Source organism: Dipodomys merriami, unplaced genomic scaffold (assembly GCF_024711535.1).
Source record: "Dipodomys merriami isolate MVZ:Mamm:240054 unplaced genomic scaffold, mDipMer1.0.p SCAF_534, whole genome shotgun sequence".
Lineage (NCBI taxonomy): Eukaryota > Metazoa > Chordata > Mammalia > Rodentia > Heteromyidae > Dipodomys > Dipodomys merriami.
In genome coordinates, this window is record NW_027206107.1 from 425,340 (window position 1) to 437,500 (window position 12,161).

General features: G+C 43.4%; 1 protein-coding gene and 1 pseudogene across 2 annotated transcripts in view; one reads left to right on the top strand and one right to left on the bottom strand.

Moving 5' to 3' along the window:
- The window catches only part of LOC138811527 (zinc finger protein 585A-like), a 38,106-nt gene that overhangs the window by 1,465 nt on the left and 24,480 nt on the right, over positions 1-12,161 (top strand). The window contains exons 2-5 of one of the 2 annotated variants that reach the window (XM_069999249.1): positions 2,334-2,531; positions 6,773-6,899; positions 7,379-7,471; positions 8,459-10,496. In XM_069999249.1, the coding sequence (XP_069855350.1) occupies positions 2,460-2,531; positions 6,773-6,899; positions 7,379-7,471; positions 8,459-10,496 (2,330 nt within the window). In that variant the 5' untranslated portion in view covers positions 2,334-2,459. Of the gene's footprint in view, positions 1-2,333; positions 2,532-6,772; positions 6,900-7,378; positions 7,472-8,458 lie in introns of both variants that reach the window. The other variant, XM_069999248.1, reaches the window with a different exon arrangement.
- Positions 1,641-12,161, bottom strand: part of LOC138811547 (zinc finger protein 345-like) — a 20,854-nt pseudogene continuing 10,333 nt past the window's right edge.

Here is a 12,161-nt window from a genome sequence, read left to right on the forward strand (position 1 = left end):
AGATTACATTGGATAAACTCACTGGAGAGATGTTTTTCTATCTTTTACTTTTTTTATTTTTTGGCAGTCGTGGGCTTGAATTTAGGGCCAGAGATGTCCCTGAGCTTTTTTGGCTTTGAAATGCGATCCTCGGATCTCAGCCTCCCTAGTAGCTAGAATTATATGTGTGAGCCACCAGTGCCCAGCAGCTCCATCTGTCCTTTCTTCTGCTTTCTGTCTTATATATTTGAAAGTATGTTTGGAACACCTGTGTATTTTATTTATTTATTTTGTCAGTCATGGGGCTTGAACTCCAGGGGCCTGTGCATTGCCCCTGAGCTCTTTGATCAAGGCTACCACTTTGAGCCACAGTGCTACTTCTGATTTTCTGGTGGTTAATTGGAGATAAAAGTTTCACACTTTCCTACCCAGGTTGTTTGAACTGTGATTCTCAGATCTTAGCCTCCTGAGTAGCTAGGATTCCAGTCATCCAGCCACAATATTTTTAAAAATAATATATATGATTAAATAGCTCAGAGGATAAGATAGCAAATCAAGCTTTTATCATTAAGAAAAAACCCACACAATTTTCCCAAATGCCTTCCAGCATTTAGATAGTATTGCTTTTTAAAGTTTTTAATTCTGGGGGAAAATTACATGTACTTGCTATAAAGGTATAATTGTCATTTAAGTTTGCTTGTTTTATGCATCAATCTCTCCTCTCTTTGTTGGTATGTATACACACACTGGGGTTTTTGTTTGTTTTTTAATTGTGTCAATCCTGCAACTTCAGCTCAGAGCCTTGGTGCTGTCCCTGAGTTCTTTTGTTCAGAGGTAGCACTTTACCACTTGAGCAACAGTTCCACTTCCAACCTCTTGGTGGTTAAATGGAGATGAATCTCATGGACTTGCCTAGGCTGACTTGGACTGAGTCCTCAAATCTCAGCCTCCTAGTAGCTAGGATTATGGTGTGAGCCACTGATGCCCAGCAAAAGAATGTATTTTTTTGTGTGTGGGGGGGGAGTCTGGTCGTGTGGCCTGAACTCTGGGCCTGGGCACTGTCCCTCAGCTCTTCAGCTCAAGGCTAGCACTCTACCACTTGAGTCACAGCGCCACTTCTGGCTTTTTTTGCTTATGTGGTGCTGAGGAATCGAACCCAGGGCCTCATGCATACAAGGCAAGCACTCTACCATTGAGCCACCTTCCCAGCCCCCAAAAGAATGCATTTTTAAATGTTTGTAATTCCTCTGGAATTTTCCTCCTAGAATTTGTCTACTGAATACTATGTGGTGGTGGGTCCAGTATCATCACCCTTTGGGCAACACATGCCTTGGACATACTTGGACTTATTTACACATTGTCATAGCTATGGCTCAATATTGTCTCATATGTTTATTGTTTTACTTGTTTTAGTATTTGATAATGGATGGTAATTGCTAATGGTAAGTTGCATGCTTTTGTGTGCCAAGGAGGTGATGGCTACTTTATAAGCATGTCATTTAATTTTCATATCTGATAGATGGAATTTTCAGCAGGGCATGGTGGAACACATCTGTAGTCCCAAAAGTGAGAGGTAGTCAGGAGAAGTACAAGTTTGTGACCAGTTTAGGCTACATAGTAAGATCCTGTCCTACAAAACAAAGCCCATAAGAAACAAAAAGACATTTCATCCTCATGTTTTGAAACTAAAACTAAGGTAATTTTATATTTTTATAGTTTTAAATCAGAAGAAACATAATGCAAATATGCCATAATATTACTTCAGGTCTCATGCTTTCCCTCATATTTCACCATCATTACTGCCTGTCACAATATTTAATCTCCAAAGCACTGCTGCTTTAGTGTAGGCCCAGAAGTAACATTTTCAGCATAATTTGGATACTAGTTTGAAGTGAAAATTCTTGAGCCCTACCTAAGGCAGCCTAAGTCAGAAATTGTGAGGGTGAAGTTGAGAATATTTAAACTGTGTGAACATGTCCACGAGACGATTTGACTGTATACAAGATATTTGTTTGTTTGTTTTTGTCGGTCATGGGCTTGAACTCTGGGCCTACACGGTGTCCCAGTTCAAGGTGAGTGCTCTACCATTTGAACCATAGCGCCACTTCTGGTTTTCTGGTGGTTAGAGATGAGTCTCATGGATTTTCCTGCCTGGGTTGGCTTTGAACCATGATCCTCAGATCTCAGCCTCCTGAGTAGCTAGGATTACAGGTGTAAGCCACCGGTAAGCAGCACATGTGTTCAAGTTTGAGACACATTGCTTTGCAGTTTGTAGCTCAGGGACCATACCCATATACCCAGGATTGTGTAAGTGGTGGATATTGAGTGATGACTGTTAGGCTTGTTCTTTCCAGGTTTCTTGGTATCTCTGGGAGTCTTCTGAACCATATGTCGTGCCAGAATCCAGGCCAACCTAAATTCATGGAGGACCACTAAGCTTTAATCGCCTTAAGAGAAAAAGGGCTGAAAACCCTGTGACTATGCCAAGTAATAAAACTTCATCCCTGAAATCTACAATCCTTGTTCCAGAGGATTATAGGAGCTTATGTGAGGTAAGAAGGAGAAATCTTGGGCTTAGTGATTTCTCCCAGATGGGGTATCTTTAATTTGTTAGGGGAGCACAGGAAGCAGCCATATTCTTTAGCCTGCTGCTTTGGATACCAAATTATAGATAAAAGGTAGCATCTAAAAGTATTCTTGGCTGAGATCGTGGCTTAGTGGTAGAGTGCTTTTCTAGCATGCATGAAGCCCTGGTTCAATTTCTCAGTACCACATACACAGAAAAAGCTGGAAGTGGCACTGTGGCTCAAGTGGTACAGTACTAGTCTTCAGCAAAAAAGAAGCTCAGGGAGAGAGCCCAGATCTAGAGTTCAAGCTCAGGACAGAAAAAAAAAAAAAGGTATTTACTTACTTCATGAATAGATGAAAATAAGCTGATATGGTGGCATTCTCATAGGGTCCCAGAACTTCAGAGGCTGGGCTGTATAGTGAGATCTTACCTCAAAAAAAAAAAAAAAAAAAAAGAGAAGAGAGTAGATCAAAACATTATCCTAACCAGGTGCTGAATGGCTTATGCTTATAATCTTAGGATCTAAGGATTACAGTTTGAAGTCAGCCTGAACAGAAAAGGCCAAGAGAGTCTTATCTCCAGTTAATCAGCAAAAAGCCAGAGTAGGAGGTGTGGTGCAAGTGCTAGCCTTGAGTAAACAACAAAAAACACAAGATCCTAAGTGTACACACACACACACACACACACACACACACACACACACACACACACACACACACACACACACACACACACACACACACACACACACACACACACACACGGTGCAAGTGCTAGCCTTGAGTAAACAACAAAAAACACAAGATCCTAAGTTCTGTCTCTCTCTCTCTCTCTCTCTCTCCTGATACTTTGTCCAGGAAAATATGTATCAGAGCTAGGTCTCTGTGACTCAAGCCTATGAGGATTGTGGTTTGAAGCCAGCCTGGGCAGGAAAGTTTGTAAAGACTAATCTCCAATAAACTACTCATAAAGCCTGAAGTGGCACTGTGGCTCAAATGGTGGCACTGTGGCTCAAATGGTAGATCATTAGCCTTGAGGAAAAAGAAGTTTAGGGACAATGCTTAGGCCCTTAGTTCAAGCCCTAGGACTGGCAAAAAACAAACAAACAAACAAAAAACAAAAAAAGGACCAGCAAAAACAAAACACACACATTTTTTGCCCAGTCCTGGGACTTGAACTCAGGGCCTGGGCACTGTCCCTGAGCTGCTTTTCGCTCAAGGTTAGCACTCTACTACTTGAGCCACAGTGCCATTTCCAGCCTTTTCTGTTTATATAGTACTGAGGAATCAAACCCAGGGCTTCAAGCATGCTAGGCAAGCACTCTACCACTAAGCCACATTCCTAGCCCCAAGACATATTATTTTTAAGGAAACAATGTATTGAGAGTTTTAACCTGGCATGGTGATACACACCTCTATTAGCTATGTAGAAGCAAAGAGGAGGATCACAATTTGAGGCCAGCCTAGGCAAGTCAGAAAGGCCGTAAGTCACAAATAAGCTTGTGTGGTGGCCCACATACGTATTCCTAGCTACTCAGGAGGCAGTTAGAAGAATCATGGTTGGAGTTCTTCCAGGCTTTAGAAAGCTCAAGACTAGCTGGGAAGGTGGCTCAGTGGTAGAGCGCTTGCCTTGCATGCTCGAGGCCCTGGGTTCAATTCCTCAGCACCACGTAAGCAAAAAGAAAAAAGCCAGAAGTGGCGCTGTGACTCAAGTGGTAGAGCGCTAGCCTTGAGCTGAAGAGCTGAGGGACAGCGCCCAGACCCAGAGTTCAGGCCCCACGACTGGACCCAAAAAAAAAAAAAAAGAAAGCTCAAGACTAGGCTCATACCTGTAATCCTAGCTACTCAAGAGGTTGAGATCTGAGGATCTCGGTTCAAAGCCAGATCAGGCAGGAAAGACCAAGAGACTCTTATCTTCAATTAACCACAGAAAACTGGACGTAACACTGTGGCTTAAGTGGTAGAGTGCTTGCTTTGAGCTGAAGAGCTCAGGGACAGTGCTCAGGTCCAGAGTTCAAGATTTACAACCAACCAAAAAAAAAACAACAAAAAAACTTCTACTAAATGAGATAGGGCATGAAGTAGACTGCTTGCTTAGCAAATAGGTAGACCTTTATGTAATCCTCAATACTGAGAAGGAAAAAAGGAGAAAAATACACAAAATAAAAATCATTTATCTCATGGGCTGGGAAGGTAGCTCAGTGGTCGAGTGCTTGCCTTGCATGCCTGAGGCCCTGGGTTCAATTCCTCAGCACCACATAAGTAAAAAGAAAAAAGCCGGAAGTGGCGCTGTGCCTCAAGTGGTAGAGTGCTAGCTGTGAGCTGAAGAGCTGAGGGACAGCGCCCAGGCCCAGAGTTCAGGCCCCACGACCGGACCCCTCCCCCCCCCAAAAAAAATTTATCTCATGCAAAATAATTTCCTTTTAGAGACTGCATCTTGCTGTGTCACCTAGGCTGTCATCAAGCCCCAGGCTGGAGGCAAGCAATCTTTCTACCTTAGTCACCCTAGTAGATGGAATATAGACCTGTGTCATCACAGGTGGCTCATGTAAATAAGTTTAGAACTGCAGGATAGATGTCTAGACACAATAGTGGCCTGCCCACTGCTGCCCACGTGGATGTTGCACTATACCATCTTTGTTTTTTTTTTGGTCGGTCGTGGTGCTTGAACTCTGGGCGTGGGTGCTGTCCCTCAACTCTTCAGCTCAAGGCTATCACTCTACCACTGGAACCACAGCATCACTTCTGGCTTTTTCTGCCTATGTGGTGCTGAGGAATTGAACCCAGGGCCTCATGCATGCAAGGCAAGCACTCTACCATTGAGCCACCTTCCCAGCCCCTACACCATCTTGTTGAGTGTATCATACCACAGTGGTGAGGAGGGGTACCTTTTCATCTCAAGAACCTTTTTGGCACTTAACTACCATCTCTGCCTGGTGGCCCCAGAACCAACACACACACAAAGTAGTATGGTCAGGGTCCTTGCTTGGGGAGAGCAGAGGTGTGTGGACTCTAGGTGACTGTGTTAGCTGAGCTGCTCAGCTTCCCACCATAGGACTGCAGTCTCCCCAGCATTAAGGACAGGTATGCAATATGATGATGGTTGCTAAAGTCTTCTCAATTATCTTCTCTCTCGAGGGACAAATCTCTCCTAGTTTTGAGCTGCTCACAGTGAGGCTTCGCTTTCTCTGTTGTCTACAAGTTGTTTGTCCTTTTGACTGTTTTTCCTGGTGGGTATTAGTTTCTTTTCAACCATCTTGCTAACATTATGCTCCAGGGGTGAACCTTTTTTTTTTTTTTTTTTTGCCATCCTGTGGCTTGAACTCAGGGTCTGGACACTGTCCCTGAGCTTCTTTTGCTCATGGCTAGCGCTCTACCACTTGAGCCACAATGCCACTTCCAGCTTTTTCTGTTTATGTAGTACTGAGAAATGGAATTCAGGACTTCATACATGCTAGCAAGCACTCTCCCTCTAAGCCACAAAGCCACATTCCCAGTCCTGGGGTGAGCTTATTTTTTATTTTTTATTTTTTTGGCCAGTCCTGCCTGGGGCTTGAACTCTGGGCCCAGGCACTGTCCTTGAGCTTCTTTTGCTCAAGGTTAGCACTCACCACTTGAGCCAAGGCTCCACTTCTGGCTTTTTCTGTTTATGTGGAACTGAGGAATCAAACCCTGGTCATTGTACATGGTAGGCGAGCACTCTACCACTAAGCCATGTTCCCAGCAGGGTAAGCTTTCTAAAAGAAGAGTTGGGCCAGGCATCAGTGGCTCACACCTATCATCCTAGCTACTCAGGAGGCTGAGATCTAAGGATTGAGGTTCAAAGCCAGCCTAGGCAGGAAAGTCCAGTTAATCACCAAAAAGCCAGGTCTGGCCCAGAAAGTAAAAATAAAAACAAAAGAAGAGTTAAATCAAAGACAATAATAAAATCAGTTTTCTGTATTCCTTACTGGTTTTTTTTTTTTTTTTTTGGGTCCGGTCGTGGGGCCTGAACTCTGGGCCTGGGCGCTGTCCCTCAGCTCTTCAGCTCAAGGCTAGCACTCTACCACTTGAGCCACAGTGCCACTTCCGGCTTTTTTCATTTTGCTTGTGTGGTGCTGAGGAATGGAACCCAGGGCCTCAGGCATGCAAGGCAAGCGCTCTACCACTGAGCCACCTTCCCAGCCCCTACTGTTGTTTTTTCTATCCTCCCAAAGCTATATTCAATAGTAATTTGCCCTTCCAGGGATCTGTGTCCTTAAGGGATGTGACTATAGATTTCAGCAGAGAGGAATGGCAGCACCTAGAGCCTGCTCAGAGGAACCTCTACCGGGATGTGATGCAGGAGACCTACAGCCACCTGCTTTCCGTGGGTAAGCACTGCTTTGCTGGTATCTGAAAGGAGGCCTCCATGTGTTTTCATTCTCAATTGAGTGCATGAGACATCTTAAACTTGTAATGGTTTTGTCCTTGATTCTTCTTTTTTTTTTTGGCCATTCCTGGGGCTTGAACTAAGGCCTAGGCACTGTCCCTGAGCTGCTTTTGCTCAAGGCTAGCACTCTACCACTTGAGCTACAGAGCCACTGCTAGCTTTTTTGGTTTATGTGGTACTGAGGAGTTGAACCCAGGGCTTCATGCATGCTAGGCAAGCACTCTACCACTGAGCTATATTCCCAGCCCCATTCGATTGTTGATTGTCCAGGATTCTTTATCTCCTTGGGGCACTCTTAATGTCACTTGGTTCATAGAGAGATATGTTACTTTTTTTAAAAAATTAAGCACCAAGACATTATTGATTGGGATCTGCAACATGATTAGCTGGACCTAGTCCTTTATCATTTCCTGTGAACAGGGTACCAAGTTCCTGAGCCAGGGGTTTTCATGGTGGACCAAAGAAAGGAGCCATGGGCATTGCAGGGTGAGAGCCCACATCAGAGTTGCCCAGGTGAGTGAACTGCAGGTAGATGAAAGATAAGGAAGCAAAATGAGAAGATATCTCAGATATCTTGAGAAAACTTGGTACCTTTGAAATGATGTTAAAATGCCTGTTCTGGCTGGGCACTTGATGACTTATGCCTGGGGATCATGGTTTAAGACCAGTCCAGCCCGGAAAGTCAGTGAGACTTTTATCTCCAATAAACTACTCAGAAAAAGGGGGATGTGAAGCTGTGGCTCAAGTGGTAGAGCACTAGCCTTGAGCAAAAGCAGCTCAGGGACAGTGCCCAGGCCCTGAGTACCAGCCCCAGGACTGGCAGAAAAAAAAAACAAACAACCCCTGCTGGGCACTGGTGCTATCCAGCTGTCATCCTAGCTACTCAGAAGGCTGAGATCTGAGAATCACAGTTCAAAGCCAGGCAGGACAGGAAAGTCTGTGAGACTCATCTCCAAGTAACCACCAGAAAACTGGAAGTGGCACTGTAGTTCAAAATGATAGTGCACTAACCTTCAAGCACCACAACTGATCAAAATAAATAAATAAAGCCTCTCCTAGAATGTCCTATTTTTTTTTCCTTTGGGGCTTTTGATAATGGGTTCTCAGATATAGAAATGTCTTTTAGGAAGTGGAGCTCTCGCTCAAAGAAATGTCTTCTATTTGGAAGACCTTGTCCTTTCTGTCTTCTTCCTTGGCGTTTTGGATTCTAGAAGGATTCTAGAACTTATGTCATTCTGCCTCATGAAAGAACATCCTGTTGTAGTCTACTCTTTTTTTTTTTTGCCAGTCCTGGGCTTAAACTTAGGGCCTGGGCACTGTTCCTGAGCTTCTTTTGCTCAAGGCTAGCACTCTACCATTTGAGCCACTGTACCACTTCTGGCTTTTTCTGTGTATGTGGTACTGAGGAATCGAACCCAGGGTTTCATGCATACTAGGCAAGCACTTTACCACTAAGCCATATTCCCAGCCCAAGTGATGTTTTCTTGCGTTTCATCCTAGAATTGCAGCAGAGTGGTGACCAGACAGACAGCTGCCAGCAAATGGAAAATAAAACATTAAGAGACATTGTTGTAATCAAGAACATACCATCTACAAAGTGTTATTATGAAGATAAGGATATTAGAAAAGTAATTCCACTTAGCCCAAATGGTGGTATTCCTCATCCCCAAAGACCCCACCAGCAAGACTCATTTGGGAATGACCTGAAACATAATCTAGACTGTCAAAGTTATAATAGAAATAATGCATCAAAGAGCACTAAAAAGATGGATGGACATGGTAAAATATCTTCCTTTACTATGTATGAGTGTCCTATAACAAGAGAAAGACTATGGGACCATAATCAATGTGGGAAAGTCCTCAGTTATAAACAAGTACCCGGTCAATATCAGAAAATTCATACGGTGGAGAAATCCTTTGATTATGCCGAATTTGGAAAGATCTTCACCCACAAGTCACAGCTCAATGTACATATAAAAGCCCATATAGGAGAAAAACTCTATGTATGTATTGAATGTGGGAAGGCGTTTGTCCAAAAGCTAGAATTCATTACACATCAAAAGAACCATACTAGAGAGAAGCCCTATAAATGCAATGATTGTGGAAAGTCTTTTTTCCAAGTATCTTCTCTTTTCAGACATCAGAGGATTCACACTGGAGAAAAACTCTATGAATGCAGGGAGTGTGGGAAAGGCTTCTCTTATCACTCCGATCTCAGTATACATCAGAAAATTCATACTGGAGAGAGACACCATGTATGCAGCGACTGTGGCAAGGCATTCACACAAAAGTCCACACTCAAGATGCACCAGAAGATCCACACGGGTGAGAGATCCTACATATGTATTGAATGTGGACAGGCCTTCATCCAGAAGACACACTTGGTTGCACACCGGAGAATTCATACCGGAGAAAAGCCATACCAATGTAGTCACTGTGGGAAAGCCTTCGTTTCCAAGTCACAGCTCCAGGTACATCAACGGATTCACACAAGGGGGAAACCTTATATATGCACAGAATATGGGAAGGTCCTCAACAATACTTCAAACCTCACTCCACCAAAGAAAGTTCCAATGAGAGAGAAGTCTTCCATCTGTACTGACTGTGGGAAGGCCTTTACCTACAGGTCTGAGTTAATTATTCATCAGAGAATTCACACTGGAGAAAAACCTTATGCATGTGGTGAGTGTGGAAAGGCCTTCACTCAGAAGTCAGCACTCACAGTGCATCAGAGGATCCACACAGGAGAAAAATCCTATGTGTGCATGAAGTGTGGGTTAGCCTTCATCCAGAAGGCACATTTGATTGCACATCAGGTAATTCATACTGGACAGAAACCTTATAACTGTGGGCAGTGTGGGAAATTCTTTACTTCCAGGTCACAGCTGCATGTGCATAAACGAATTCATACAGGAGAAAAACCCTATATATGTAATATGTGTGGGAAGGCATTTACCAACAGGTCAAATCTCATCACTCATCAGAAAACTCACACAGGAGAAAAGTCCTATATATGTTCTAAATGTGGAAAAGCCTTCACTCAGAGGTCAGATTTGATTACACATCAGAGAATTCATACCGGAGAGAAACCATATATATGCAATACCTGTGGGAAAGCCTTCACCCAGAAATCACACCTCAATATACACCAGAAAATTCATACTGGAGAGAGACAATATGAATGCCGTGAATGTGGGAAAGCCTTCAACCAGAAATCAATACTCATTGTGCATCAGAAAATCCACACAGGAGAGAAACCTTACGTATGCACAGAATGTGGGAGAGCTTTCATCCGCAAGTCAAACTTCATTACCCATCAAAGAATCCATACTGGAGAGAAACCCTATGAATGCAGTAACTGTGGGAAATCCTTTACCTCCAAGTCTCAGCTCTTAGTACATCAGCCAGTTCACACAGGTGAGAAGCCCTATGTGTGTACTGAGTGTGGGAAGGCCTTTAGTGGCAGGTCAAATCTCAGTAAGCACCAAAAAATCCATACTGGAGAGAAGCCTTACATCTGTTCTGAGTGTGGGAAGACGTTCAAACAGAAGTCAGAGTTGATTACACATCACAGAATTCACACTGGCGAGAAACCTTATGAATGCACTGACTGCAGGAAATCTTTCACCAAGAAATCCCAGCTCCAAGTGCATCAGCGAATTCACACAGGGGAGAAGCCTTATGTGTGTGCTGAGTGTGGGAAGGCCTTTACTGACAGGTCAAATTTAAATAAACATCAAACCAAACACACCAGAGATAAGCCATATAAGTGTGCAGTCTGCGGGAAAGGCTTTGTTCAGAAATCAGTGCTCAGAGTACATCAGAGTATTCACATTTAAAAGTAACTGTGAGAAAATGCTCACTGAGGATATGTTTTATTTGGCTTTATTGCATGGATAGGACATAGTATGTGTATTATTGTAAGTAGAAATGCCCTCATACAAAAGGACCTCTGAGAAGGCCCCCAATGGTGGGAGTAGTTGAGCTTCCTACACTGTCATGATGAAATACATGATGAAAGGATACAGCCCATTTGACACATCTATAAGAAGCTTTCTCTGAAAAAAATGCAATAGAATGATGTTACCAAAGTCTTAATAGGAAAGATGATAAGTCATATTAGAATTGTCAGTGTAAATGGTTCAGTGCCAACAAACTGGTAAAAGCATAAAATTTCTATAGGAGTAGTAGACCGGTCCTTGGTGTGTAAGTTGGTTGTTGCAGAATAATTGTCTAACAGGGTCATGTGTTTTCTTTCTATAGTAGGATCTAAGACATTTGTGTATGTCAAATCCCCAATTGAATATTAAAATCAAGAAAGAAGCCGAGCGCCAGTGGCTCATGACTGTAATCCTAGCTGAGGCTGAGGTCTGAGGATTTTGGTTCAAAGCCAGCCCGGGCAGGAAAGTCTGTGAGACTCTTCAATAAACCAGCAAAAATCTGGAAGAGGCACAGTGGCTTAAGTGGTAGAGTGCTCGCCTTGAGGGAGAGTGCCCAGGCCCAGGGTTCAAGCCCCACAAACTGACAGAAAAATAAAGATACAATAAAAGATACATCTCCTAAAAGATATACAAACCTAAGAGTATATGTGGACTCCTCACTGAAATCTATCATCAGGCTTTGTAACCTGTTTCAGTAGCCATCAAGAGTCTTTGAATCTCACAAGCCATTGGCACATTGTCTTTTGAACTCCCATTTCCTTTAGGAAAGCTTGAAGTCATTTTTCCACCATTTTTATCAATTTAAATGACCCATCACAGTTCTTCACACCTTTGCCTTTGCCACTGTGTGTGTGTGTGTGTGTGTGTGTGTGTGTGTGTGTGTGTGTGTGTGTGTGTGTGTGCGTGTGTGCATGCTGGGCCTGGGGTTAAAACTCAGGGTTTGGGTGTTGATCCTGAGCTATTTTGCTCAAGGCTAGTATTCTATCACCTGAGCTACAGCTCCACTCTCCACTTATTTATTTTTGGAAGTTAATTAGAGACAAGAGTCTCATGGACTTTCCTTCCCAGGCTGGCTTTGAATCTCAGATCTCTAGGTTTACAGGTATGAGCCACCAGTGCCTGGCTGCCTTTGTGACTTTTTATTTGCCAGTCCTCGGGCTTGAACTCAGGCACTGTCCCTGAGTTTCTTTTGCTCAAGGCTTGTGCTCTACCTCTTGAGCTACAGCCCCACTTTCAGCTTTTTCTGTTTCTGTGGTATTGAA